The 13,220-nt window shown below is 36.5% G+C and overlaps 1 protein-coding gene across 1 annotated transcript in view; it reads left to right on the top strand.

Moving 5' to 3' along the window:
• LOC106786032 (HIV Tat-specific factor 1 homolog) overlaps nucleotides 1–10,001 on the top strand; it is a 52,047-nt gene extending 42,046 nt beyond the window's left edge. Inside the window, exons 5-7 of the mRNA XM_014747012.1 lie at nucleotides 4,616–4,802; nucleotides 7,235–7,371; nucleotides 7,839–10,001. Coding sequence (XP_014602498.1) covers nucleotides 4,616–4,802; nucleotides 7,235–7,371; nucleotides 7,839–7,947 — 433 coding nt within the window. The 3' untranslated portion in view covers nucleotides 7,948–10,001. The remainder of the gene's footprint in view (nucleotides 1–4,615; nucleotides 4,803–7,234; nucleotides 7,372–7,838) is intronic.
• Nucleotides 10,002–13,220: the final 3,219 nt, after the last annotated feature.

Here is a 13,220-nt window from a genome sequence, read left to right as displayed (position 1 = left end):
GAGAGAAAGAGAGAGAGAGAGAGAGAGAGAGAGAGAGAGAGAGTTGATGAAGATCGATCAAGAAGAAGAGAGCTCTCATCTCAATAACCCATTCTGAAAAAGAAAGATGATCATCCATTCTCGGTGGGAGGAGTGGTGGAAATGGGGAGAAAAAATTCTACGATCTTTTCAATACTCGCGCAAGTACCCGTTCCCTTTTTTCTCTCTTCTTTTTTTTTTTTATCGATAAGAGAAAGATCGAAAGATTCGAACGAGCTTCGATCTTCCATTAAAATACTATCTTTTTATCTCCTTTCTTCTCTATCCTTATCTGACATCCTTATTTTTCCCCTTTACGATTTCCTTTCATCCGTAAGAGTTGTGTTCATTCATCTTCTCTCTCTCTCTCTCTCTCTCTCTCTCTCTCTCTCTCTCTCTCTCTCTTCTTCTATACACGTAGGAATGCTGCATCAACCACATCACATCCACACGTATTTATCTCCGTTCTTTATTTTTCTCGAGCAATCTCGCGAAGTTGGACCACAGCATCACAACGCCCGGTGTAAACGTTCTCGTTTTCTTTTATCCTCGGGGGAATCGAGAGATAGGTTTCGTCCTCCTTTTTCCGTTCATCTAACTTTCCCTTTTTTTTTTTTTTTTTCTTTTTTCGTACGACTATATAAATGTATTTGTGTATATGGTTATACGTATACTCTATGTACATTTGACGTTAACAAGTATCTATGCGAATGAAGAAGAAGGACATACACGCGCACACACACACGTATATATATATATATATATAACAGGGAGAGAAGGAGAGGAGGACGAATGGTGGATGGATGGATGGATGGATGGATTGAACGTATTGCGCACGTGCACCGGATACTACCAAGCCTCTTTGGACCACGTTCATGTTAGCCACCACCAGACTGCTTGGCGTTGGCGGTTCCGGTAAAAGTACACCAGCTGTTCACGTCTATTACCCTTCTGCTGTTGCTGCTACTGCTACTGTTACTGCTACTGCTGATGCTGTATTGCAGAAGTAACAGTAGCGATTGAGGATGCAACGTGCATGCAACGACGCGTATTGAGAAACTTCAAGATATATCTTACTTTTGATCTTATTTTTCTTACTCCTCTTCATCGACAATCCGATATCAAATTTTTTCTCGCGTGATAGAAAGAAAAGATTATTATCATTTTATTTTTTTCATTCTTTTTCTTCCCCCTCTCTCTCTCTCCCCCATATTTTATTGTAGCATTTGATTTTTATTTTCTACGTTTAGGGGAACAATTCGCAATCCAATTACGGGGAAAATGTTGTAACGCAAGTTATATCTTTTATTTTTTTTTTTTTGAGGCATAATTTTTGTTTCGAAATTTTTATTTAATTTTTTCATACTACGGAAAATCGCGAACGTGACTGTACGCAATTAAGTACTACTCACTTTATTTACTTTCGCGTGATCGACTTAAAACAGTTGACTTCTGTCCACGTATGCGCATACTTTGCATTAACAGTTAGCAGCGGAGAAATAAGTGAAGAAAACTGTTGTGTGTTAAATTGTGGATCACCGGAATAGGGTCATCTCTCTTATTCGTGTTACTCATACGGAGATATAATGTATTTTTTTTATTTTTTTTTATTTGATTTTAATTTTCCAGGTCTAGGACGGATCACTTGAATTATTCTCACACTTTTCCCACGAGTAAGATAAGTGGAAATTGTTGAATAAGATCGAATGCACAATCGTTAACATTTATTTCTTTTTTTTTTCTTTTCCAATTGGATAAATGAGAAGTTAGAAAAATATATGTTAACGTTATACAATATATAGAATTATCTTCAATGGTGTATCTGATTTCACGGACAATCGAGGTTGAACTTTAATTCTTGCTCGTTGTGAGACAACGTAAAAGTGTTTCTTGAACAACCCAGGGTGTAATCACGGGTTGGTTGGTCAGGTCTGAGATTGGTCTGATGTCTTCGTTCGCGAGAACGATTATTTGCCCCCCTAAGGGCAAAGCAATGTCGAAGGTTCGATGGCCTGAACTTGGTGAAAACCAGTTATTTGCGACGCAACCACTCTTTCGTTCCTCAGCTTAACCGGAAGTTCGAGAAGTAACGGTCTTTCGACACTAGCAAATCTCTTATCTGCCTTCTTATTGAACATTATTTTCTTTTTTCATCTACGTCTAGGTAGGTAGGTGGTGGTATCGTGATCGAGAAATCCTTTCTCTCAAAGTTCTCACGCGCCGTCTAACGTCTCATTTTCATGAACTTTCAATATTCTTGATTTTATTTCGGCTTAACGAATAATTATCAAAGCAAATTTTATAAGTATGATAAGATTCGTCGTATAATAAAATAAAACAAATTTTAGTGTTTTAAAAAAGTATAAAAGTTTTCCTATATTGGTAATTTATTCGAATTATTTTTTTTTACATCTAATCATAGACAAAATAATAATCTTTAATTAAATAGTAGAGTACATTTTGTGATAATTGTTATTATATGATAATAAACGATAATATTCTGAATCATCTTAATTGATTTGTTTGTTAAGCTTATGCAAAAGTATTCTATAGGCGTTGAGTTAATATTGCGTTAGTTTACAAACGAGAAATAATACTTTGATTATCATCTTCGCAAGACGATGTTCGTCAAGACGACGACGACAACGACAACGACGAAAGTTAGCTTCTATATTCATAGTGAACTAGAAGAGCAATCTCTGAATATTAATATCCGCCCTATAATTCTTCACGCTAATGAAACTCGACGATTGAAAGGGTGAAGTGGAAAGGTGGTTGATTCGCGATTGCAATGTTCGACGAGAGTTATTAATTGATTTTCGACTTCACGGTTCGTTTCTATTATTTGACTTTTTATTTCAACGATATTGATATCGGTGTAATGAAATAAAAAAAAAAAAAAAAAAGTATATCAATGACGAAATACGAATATATTATGTGAAAAATATCAAAATAATAATAAAAAAAAAAAACAACATGAAAAAGAGATATTTTAAGAAACACGATGATATATTATAGTTTATAGGTACGTGCTGCAGCTGTATTTTCTCGACGTTTTAGTTTTATTTACGGGCTCCTAGGAAATGGACGTTTAAACATCTTGCTCGCAGCAACACGGGGAAGAAGATGTGCCACACACGATGCTATGAATTGTTACGTCTCATTAGTCAGAACATGGTAGTTCTAGCATGCGATATATATCTTACGCAATATGTAGGAATCCTTGGAGATTTGTCATATTTTTTTTTTTATTTATTTATTTTATTTTTATTTTTTATATTTTATGAGTACATATAATCAATCGAAAGGAATAATCACACACAATTTCGATTCTTATCTCGTTCCTCATAAATTCCAATAGTAATAACATTTTTTTTCTTTTCAATTCGTTCGTGTCAGATTTCTTGACCAACAACCTATGCCACTTAGATTTTCTTACGAGATAACGTATAACGTTTATCTAAACGCTATATTATATTACGTTAGCAAATAATACAATTATTATTATTATTATTATTATTTTACCGTCTGACGTTAGATGTGAAACATTTGACGTGTATATTCAAGGTCTCTAAGAAGCGTACTTTCCTTTTCTCCTCTCTTTCGATAGACTTTATGCTTTATTAAACTCAACGAGAGCGTAAAATCATCCTATTTCTCGGTAGTCACTTATTCACGCCTTTATACGAGAGTCTCGTACCCTTCTACCATACTTTGAACACGTTTTCATCGCGTTCATGCCATCTCGGTGACTACTCTCTTGGCAAAAACTCTATGCGGAAGGCAGCTGGTATTATACTTAATAATACAGAAAAAAACATAGAATTGTACTTATAACGCGTAAAACTATACACGTATATATATAAATTGCAAGTTAGAATAAGAATATATAATCAAAATTCGTCGTGTTGAATTTTGATAAAATTTATAAACGTATTTGTTATAACAAAGCCGAGTCCTTTTGTTTGAAGAATAAAGAAAGAAAATTTCGTTAAAGTCATTTATATTTTATAATGCGCTAGATTTTGCAAAATAATTTCCTCTTACGTTGGTTGCTTATTCGCAAGGATTTTAGTTTCCGAGACCAAGGTAAAATCTAAGTGCAACGTGCATAAATTTTCGTACGTTGATTTATGCGCATGGATCTACGCTGGTCTTTCTCTCTCTCTCTCTCACACACACACATACACACACACAACACACACACACACACACACACACACTCACTCTCTCTTCCTTCCAGTTTAATGTTTCCGAATATACTGGCTTCGATCTTGTACGCAAGGCATTGTACAAGACCTCCCTTGTGAAACGTGTTCTCGTGTATTATACGTGTGCATTACGTTGTATGCGTTTATCACACGTATGTGCATGCAGCTTAGTGCTTCTCCTCGCAGTTGTAATGCAAAGATACGGCGTTCACGAATTATGTTGTTCCCTAGAGCAGCACGGTGTGGTGTTTGTGGAAACCTCCGTTCGTTATTAGCATACACCTATAGTGATCCGTATATGGGTCAACTTAGTACGAGATATCGAATCTCTGTAATTAGCATATTAATTATAATTGTTTATAAGTGTGCGTGTATCTGCTTTACAGATTATTCGATTGGAGGCCAGATCGTTTACCGGGGGAGCCATTAAAATGCGAAAGGGTTGTAATTATTAAAAATCTTTTCTCACCTGAGGACTTCGACAAGGAAGTTGCTTTGCTTTTGGAATATCAACAGGACATTAGACAGGAATGTCTTAAATGTGGAGACGTTAAAAAAGTCACTATATTTGACGTGAGTAAAATTCACGGAAATTCGTTTTCTTACTCTTTCTATTCTTGGATCGAATTAAATTTATGCTTTAAAATTTCTACGAGAAAATAAAAAGCAAAAAGAAGAGAAAGAGAACGAACAAGTTAGAACGAAAAGAATATAATAATATAACATCGTGGTGTTAATAACATTAATGTACGAGGATGGTAAGTTTTTTTTCTTTACTCTACTGCAGGAACGATAAATTATACATTAAGTTGAATATTGTTGTTTATGAGTCGACGCCATTACGCAAACGGCGGTGGCGGCGGCGGCGGCGTCATGGGATCCGCGCATGGGAAGGCTCTTGCGTGACATTTTTATTATTATTTTGTTATTCGCGATTACAACAACAATGGTCCGCTATTTGTACTCCGATACAATTGCAATACGGGGTAAGGCAAAGGAAAACAAAAATCCGTTTATAAAGCAACCAATGTTAATTGGGGAACAAAACGAACATCGGAGGAAGGATTCCTATTTTAGTATGAAAGTATACACGACCCAGATTTTAGAGAATGCTTCGTTGCCAGTACTACTACTACTACTACTACTATTATTATTCGAAAGAGAAGTAACTTAGAATAGAACGGCGGATGAATCGTTTGGAAACGATCAAACTTTCGTCGGTTCGGTTAAGGGTGTGTTCTCCTCCTTCGCTGCGCAAAAGCGGAAAGTATAAAAAGAGGATAATAGAAAATTCTCCTTGCGAAGGGATACAAATAAACGATTGTCTATGTTAGAGAGAAAGAGTAGAAACTGGTGATGCTGGCGGAGAGATGGAATGGTTAAGGGGTAGGGGGACAGAGGGAAAGGACATAACCCCATAAATTCGCCGCGGGACACTCCCTAGTCGTCGAGTCTCAACCGTGAATCTATTCAATGTCAAAGTAAATTCCTTCCTCTCTCTTCTTCTTCTTCTTCTTCTCTTCCTACTGTTTTTTCCCTTTCCCCTGTTGTGTTGTCGTCGTTTCTCGTACGTGAGGTCGGCGCGAAAAATAGCACCGACATCAAAAGGGACGACAAGAAGCCCCTTTAAAACTTTTCGGCCTTTCCCCAACCAATTTACTATCGCGGTGAACAGCAGCAGCAACAGCAACAAGAACAGAAACAGCAGCAACCAGTTTCGTTTTTTCCAAATTCATTGTGCGTGTGTTGGGGTTAACCGTACACGTGTTTTCAAATTATTTTTCATGGTTATACGAGTAATCGACACATTCACGTATCCCCGCTAACCCTTTCCCCCCCCCCCCCTTCCCCATTTTAACTTTTAATATTAATTTATTGTTCTTCACTCGTGTTTCATTAAAACTATACGTGTATATATATACTACAGTTATGTATTATATTTCTTGACCTAATCGTTAAAGTCTTTGACCGTTCTGAGAAGAGATTACAGTTATGAATAAATGAAGAGAAGTATAGTACATATACATACATACATACATACATATAGAGGGTCCAAGAAGAAGTACTATTACTACGTGGTACTTGATGGAACAAAACAACACGACACAGAAACGATGATCGGTTTCTGACTCGCGTCGTAGCAACACACGTTCCGAAATGCGACAAAGGAACAAAGAGGCTCGTGTCGAGAGCGTGTTTCCTAGCAGTAAAATTAATGCTCGAAACCGAAGGGTCCATAAATTGCGGTTCAAGGCGAAGCGAAAAAATATCACCAAGGGCCGACGGCGACAAGGAGGCGGGATTTTTAACTCTCGGTTCCCGATGCATGCGACATTTTCGAAACGTCTCGAGGCTGAATGAACTTACCTTCAATACGAATGACATTGCAAAAAGAAAAAAATACATATATATATAAAAAAAAAAAAAGGTGAAGGTCTTCATTCGATTGTACGAATAAAAAATTTTCTTTGATTATTTCATTATGTGGTCATGGTATGGTTTATTTCCAGTAAAAATATTTAGGGTACGCGATTCTAGCAATTAACTTGGACCCGTATTATTAATATTTAATTACGACACGTTGATTATTATTGACTCGATAGAAGCAGAAATTATTTGGAAATATCATTTTTATTCTATGAAAAAGAGAAAATAGAAAAAGTTTAATATTATCGTTACTACTTTTCTATTTGAAGTATGAATTTAAATTACAACATTACGTTAGCGAAAATTTTCTAATAACAAAGTCAGGATATTAATTATAACTATTGTTCGTACTATTATAACTTTCGTTTTTAATTATGATATTTCGATTATTAGAAACGAATGGAACTTGAAGATAAATATTTTCTTTTTCTTTTTTTTCCCCTAGAAAAGAACTTTAAATATTAATTCCTACTTTCTTCTCGCGCGTTTTCCTTTGATACGCATCGCTTGCAGAAACAATGTTTTTTGTTATATATTAATTTTGCGATTAATTAAAAAGCATTGATGTATAATTGCAGCGACATCCTGAAGGCGTTGCTCAGGTAACCTTTCGTGAGCCTGCTGAGGCTCAAGCTTGCGTACAGTTGTTAAATGGACGTTGGTTTAGTCAAAGAAAAGTATCAGCCGAAATTTGGGATGGGAAAACGAAATACAAGTAAGTTTATCGAATGCCAATTTCTTTCTTATCAACTGCAAGTTGAAAATATTATTTGTGACTGTTGGTAACGTAGATTTTTACCTTAACCATTGTAGACAGTATATAAATATATATATATATATATACATATATATATTTTTAGTAATCTACCTTATCAACAATCAGCAAATTATTTACCGAGCTTAAGAAATAAAAATAATTACATTTTACTTTTTTAATGAAATATGTTACACTAGAATGAGAATTTTTGGATAAAATTAAAAAGTGCATTTTAAAACGCATGCATGCGATTACAGGAACAAAATAACATTTGTTTTCAATTAATTTATAATTTTCTATGACGATATTTCCAAAAATGCTTTTGTTCTCATTTAGAAGCAAGTCACGCAAATATCCTGAAGCAATAACATTTATTTTTCTTAACCGATCGCATTATATTTGCAAATTCTACGATCTGATCTCAGAATTAACGAAACGGATGCTGAGATCGAGGCGCGATTAGACAAATGGGACAAGTTTTTGGAGCGAGAAGATGAAAAAGAGAAGAAAGGAGGCGGCGAAGGTGGAAGCTAAGAAGAAGAAGAAGAAGAAGGTGGAGGGGAAAGGGCTTGAAGAAGACAAAGAAATCGGAGCACAAGCCCTTCGGATTAGAGAGAAGCAGGGTGTATAAACAATATAAGATGATAAATAAAATTGCAACGATTTTGTTCCGTCAATTATTTTTTAGACAAGGATTGGAATCGTCGACGAGATAGATACAGGGGAGAAATAAATTTGATTTTTATTTTATTTTTTATATTATATTTGGGTCAAAACCCTGGTCGATATATTACAGTAAGTATTTCTTTTTATATGCGTTCCAAATTATTTGTAATTTCGATCATTTTATCATATCCAAGTCGTCTCGCGCTATATTATTGCTGATTAGTAAACCCATTGTAGCCTTGTTTAACAGTTTGTTAGCGGTTGTAAATTTAAAAAAAGAAAAAAAAAACATTATAAAAAAAAAAAGAAAAGAAGAAGAAGAAACAATAAATAAGATTTTTTCGAGGCATATTCTTTCTTAAATCTTCCATCGTCGGTGTATCAATAGCCGACGCATTGCAAGTACAAAATATATTATCATTGCAAATCGAATAATCTTCGATTTATATACGGTAATATAAATATTAAATAGCAACCAGTCTTATGTGTAGTATTAACACAAAGTACGTAAAGCCATTCCTTACGGAAATACCAACGATATTTCTTTATCGTAGAAAACCTTTTTGTTGTAGTAGATTTATATATATATATAATGCATTTGTTAATAGTAAGCGTGTGTAAAAGTGAACAATCCTTTTCTCTCTCTATCTCTCTCTCTTCCTCCCTCTTCCTCACCCAGTTCACTTTTGTCCCGCACTCCATAAAACGTCGAGGGATAATGTAAAGCGTTACATTACTGACGTTCTTCGGATTACGCGATGCAATTTGATCGAAACGCGTTTGGCGTGCTTCGGCATACGAGAAGAGATCATACGGAACAAGCCGAAGTGACTGACCTAGGTTCGACTCGAGCGTTCAAGACGAGAAAGCGCATTCCCCCTTTCTTTTTGGAATTTTTCTTTTTTTTTTTAACTATTTTTTTTCTTTTTCGTATTTTCGGTTAGGTCATAGAAAAAAAGTTTTAAGTTAATCGGCCAACAAATCCCATACACACATACACATACACATACATACATACATACATACATACTACATATATATATGTATACATAAATCTATTGTATTAGTTTTATTACAATTGTAAGATAATTATTTATCTTTAGATAATGTTAATAATAAAAATCCTCTGATATATATAGATATATTATTCCTTACTATTTATATATTTATTTACCATTACGAGATTACGATGTTAGAATTTCTATTAAATTATTAATTAACATCGCGTTGATTTGCTGATATTGTAAAATTAATCGGAAATTACAAAATGATGAAACAATATGTGTTAGCATTGAAGGTAACAGTAGTCGTGAAGGAGGATTTGGAAGAGAAGAAAAAACAGAACGAGAGAGAGAGAGAGAGAGAGAGAGAAAGGAGAGGAAGGTAGATTCTCCTGGAATTCCCTAATTTGCTATTTTGGCATTCCTGGCGATCCTTATGTTGTGCCCCGTTCGTGGGACTTCTCTCCTAAGAGGCTGTTGCCGATCTGTCAAAAAACGCGATTCTTCGGTCGCCGCCACGGCCTTCTTCTTTTTCCCCCTTTCTTTTTTCTCTATTCTCGGTCAGAGTATCCGAATGTTGGAAGAAAGAAGATCAGTGTTCTCTCTCGTTTATCAGAAACAACAAATTCTGGTTAGGAAGTTAAATTACGGCGAGTGGTGCGACCGATTGGTTTGTTGTTAATCTCTCGATTGATTCATAGAATTTAATTATAAAAAAGGAAAATGAGAATAAGGAGAATACACGTTATGTCATCATTTTTTGTAACAAGTAATTAGACCTCATGTAGCGTCTAATGGCGTATTCGTTAAATATAATGAGCCAATCCGTGTAATTGTGATATGTAAAATGACTATAATTATGAGAGATTTCTTCTGTGGTATGTTAAAACAACGACATATTTATTATAATATATTATATTGTATAAGATGATTGTTTTTATATCATGCAATTACGTGAAGGAGACTCTGACCCAATATATATATATATATATATATATATAAAACAGAATCGATTATACACAATGAAAGCCACGAAGCATCATTTTACGAGTATTTCGTTTGATATTCCAATCGTTTATTCGCCTATACTCACGTATTATCGTAGCATGAAATGCGAGAATGAAAGCAGCATATTTCTTTCGTCTCGTATACCGTAGATGACGAGGGGGATGGGATACGAATAAGGGAGGAAAAGAGAACGCCAAGGTCCACCACCCCACTTGGCAATATCACTGACAAATTTAATGCTCGACTATTAGCAGCAGGAGTTTTAGGGGTGAGTTACGCTTCCTCCATTGTTGAAGTGGCCACGTGCAGGATGACTGCGCCACCCCGCTATGAAACGTTTGATCGGTGATCCGACGTTAGCTAGCATGAACGTATTGAGTAGAGCAAAGGTCGACTCGCATAAAAACTCTTACCCCGTTTCACGCTCCTCGACGGTTTATTGGATTTGTCCGACACTCCCTGATGATAAAGACCAGCTAGATTACACGTCGGATTAGCCACGGTCTTCTACATTTGCCACGGTCAAGTGTTGCGTCACCGATAGGAAGAAGATACGTCTCAACATTTAGGATTATTCGTTTCATGCAAATTGGACCAGATTATAAATTGCATAGTTTGACAATGGTAATGAAATATCTTATGATTTGTGTTCACGAATATAAAAAACATTGTTAAATTATTATGACACTTTCCATTAATTTTAACATTTTAATGTTTATGGAGAAAATGAGAAATATGAAAATATGTAATAATGTAATTAAATTAGGAATACACTTAGGAATACGTAACAAATGGGGGATAATTATTACGGAATAGTAATTTCGTGTAATGTATATAATTATACCTATTTTATCTTGATTTAAATATTAAATATTAATTTAATAAAAATTCACAATATATATAATGAAATTGACCGATGTAATTATTATTTAATTTTCCTAATTGAGATTAAAATATATGAAAAATTGAATCGCGCGTATCAAAGGACGATGGGGTGGTGCAACTTGTGGCTTGACCCATTTCTTCTTAAATGAATCGTCAGTCGAAGGTGTCGGGATACTTTTCGCTTGGCAGAAGATTCATAGTCACGTACCAATTTTCTCAACAGGAAAAACCTGATTTTCCAAGGAGTTTAAGAAAATTCCTAACCAGCTTGACTTCGTCGGAGTTTCCTACCCTCTTTTGCTCTCATCCTCCAATCTCTTTTACCATGCTGCCTCCCTACCAAGGCAACCTTCACTGCTCTCTCTCTCTCTTTCTCTTAGCGAAGCAAATTAAGCTTCCCGAAACACCGCGAAACTGTTAATTAAGACTCATTATGCGCGCGGCTTGCCGAGTTCGTTGCTAGCGTTGGAGAGTAAAGAGAAAGAGAAAGAGAGAGAGAGAGAGATAAAGGAGTTGAAGGGGTGGGAGGGAGAGAGAAGGTGGATAAGGTTCGGGGTTGTTGGGAAAAGGCGACTCGAAGCATGGTTAAAGCCGGACGAAACGAGAAGGGTGGTAGGCAAAGTTGTTGGGTATGGAAAGATAGAAGAAGAAAGAGAATCAGAAGCAAATAGAAAGACAGAGACAGGGCTAGAGTGTGGGTATCGAAGGGTAGGAGGAGGAGGAGGATTCAACCCGAGTAGGAACTTCTTAATACCGTGCTGGGTAGTCCGGGTTCATTGTGGGATCAATACAGAGACGACGGTACGTAGGAGTGGCAACTGACGCCTCATTGGACGACTGATTCTCGCTCGTTGATTGGCCGAGCTTGGGACTGCCAGTAGGCGTTTCCTTTTGCCCGTAACCCCTTCTTTCTCTGAAAGGGGCTGATCGAAAAAGGGAAGGGAAAGGGAGAAGAGACCTTTCCGACCCTCCAGCAAATAGAAGGAGTGGAGAATACGTGCCACGCACGGCCACCAAAAAGAGAGAGAAAGAGTTGCGAGCAGGGAGAAGGGAGATGTGAGGAAGAGAAAGAGAAAGAGAGATAGAGAGAGAGAGAGAGGAACCTGACCATGGAGTTGGAAAAAGACGGCGGACGAGTCTAGGGGACGAGGGAGAGGGTGCCCAACGATCGGTTCGGGGGGTTCAGTCTGTGTTCGCCCATCAGAGACACACCAGCGGTGCAATCTGGAGACAGCCGTTCCGTTCTCTCTATCTCTTTCTCTATCTCTATCCGTTGAACTCGTGCAGATCTCGCGTTCCTGTGTTTCGTGCTTCGTTCGTCAGTTCATACGTACGTTCGTTCGTTCGTTCGTGTTATTTGGTAATCTTGGTCTATCTCTTTTCTTACTCGATAACGGGAAACGATCAACGTGTGATACGCACGAACGTGAGAAGTGAGAGTGATAATGCTCGGAGTATACGTGATCGTTTTCGAGGTCTTTTAAAACGATTTGAAGGTGCCACAGCTTGTCAGGAGTGTATCAGACTCGGCAAGACAGTTTCGTGTTTATTCAGTTTTAAAAAGAAGAATAGAAAGTAGAGATCGATGTTGATCGATCATTCGTATTAGGATCCTGACAAAGAAAGATAAAAGTCTAAAACGTGTGTGGATCTAATCATCTTCTTAACTTTTCCTTCCTCTTATACGTCAAAAACGTCAAAAAGGTGGATCCATCTTCCCGCGCTTTAACAAGAACCCTGATAAGCTCCGAAAATATTTGTTTCTCATCGGTTGATTGGTTATTCGATCAATCGACATGACAACTTTTATATTTGTGCTAAGATCCTTGAAATGTTTTATTTAAACGAAATAAACACAAGTAAAACGCGATGATTGTATCATATATACCAACTGTTGCGTTTCCGATAGCAGTCTCTTGAGTGAAAGTTCGAGACTGTCAAAACGTTTCTTTTTCTTCGCCGACGGACGATAATTCTAATCACCTTTGAAAAGTGCGTAAACTCTTTATCGTCCAAACATTATTTCTCACGGTTGTTAATTGCTAATAAATTAGGACGTTAGGGTTGGGCTAGTTAACTGAAGTTGTCTCTGGTGCACGTGGTTGTTATTGATTGTTGGATTGAAATTTTGTACTTGATGTAAAAGAAAAAAAAGGAAAGGAAAATAAAGGGAGGAAGAAGTAGAAGAAGTCGAAACAAAAGACAAAAAGGAACGCAAAGAAAAGAAAAGGAAAGAAAGAAAGAAGA

The sequence above is a fragment of the Polistes canadensis genome, unplaced genomic scaffold (genome assembly GCF_001313835.1).
Source record: "Polistes canadensis isolate GaletaPanama2010 unplaced genomic scaffold, ASM131383v1 scaffold_63, whole genome shotgun sequence".
In the NCBI taxonomy this organism is placed as follows: domain Eukaryota; kingdom Metazoa; phylum Arthropoda; class Insecta; order Hymenoptera; family Vespidae; genus Polistes; species Polistes canadensis.
Note: the sequence above shows the minus strand (reverse complement) of the source record. Positions and strands in the feature narration are given on the sequence as shown.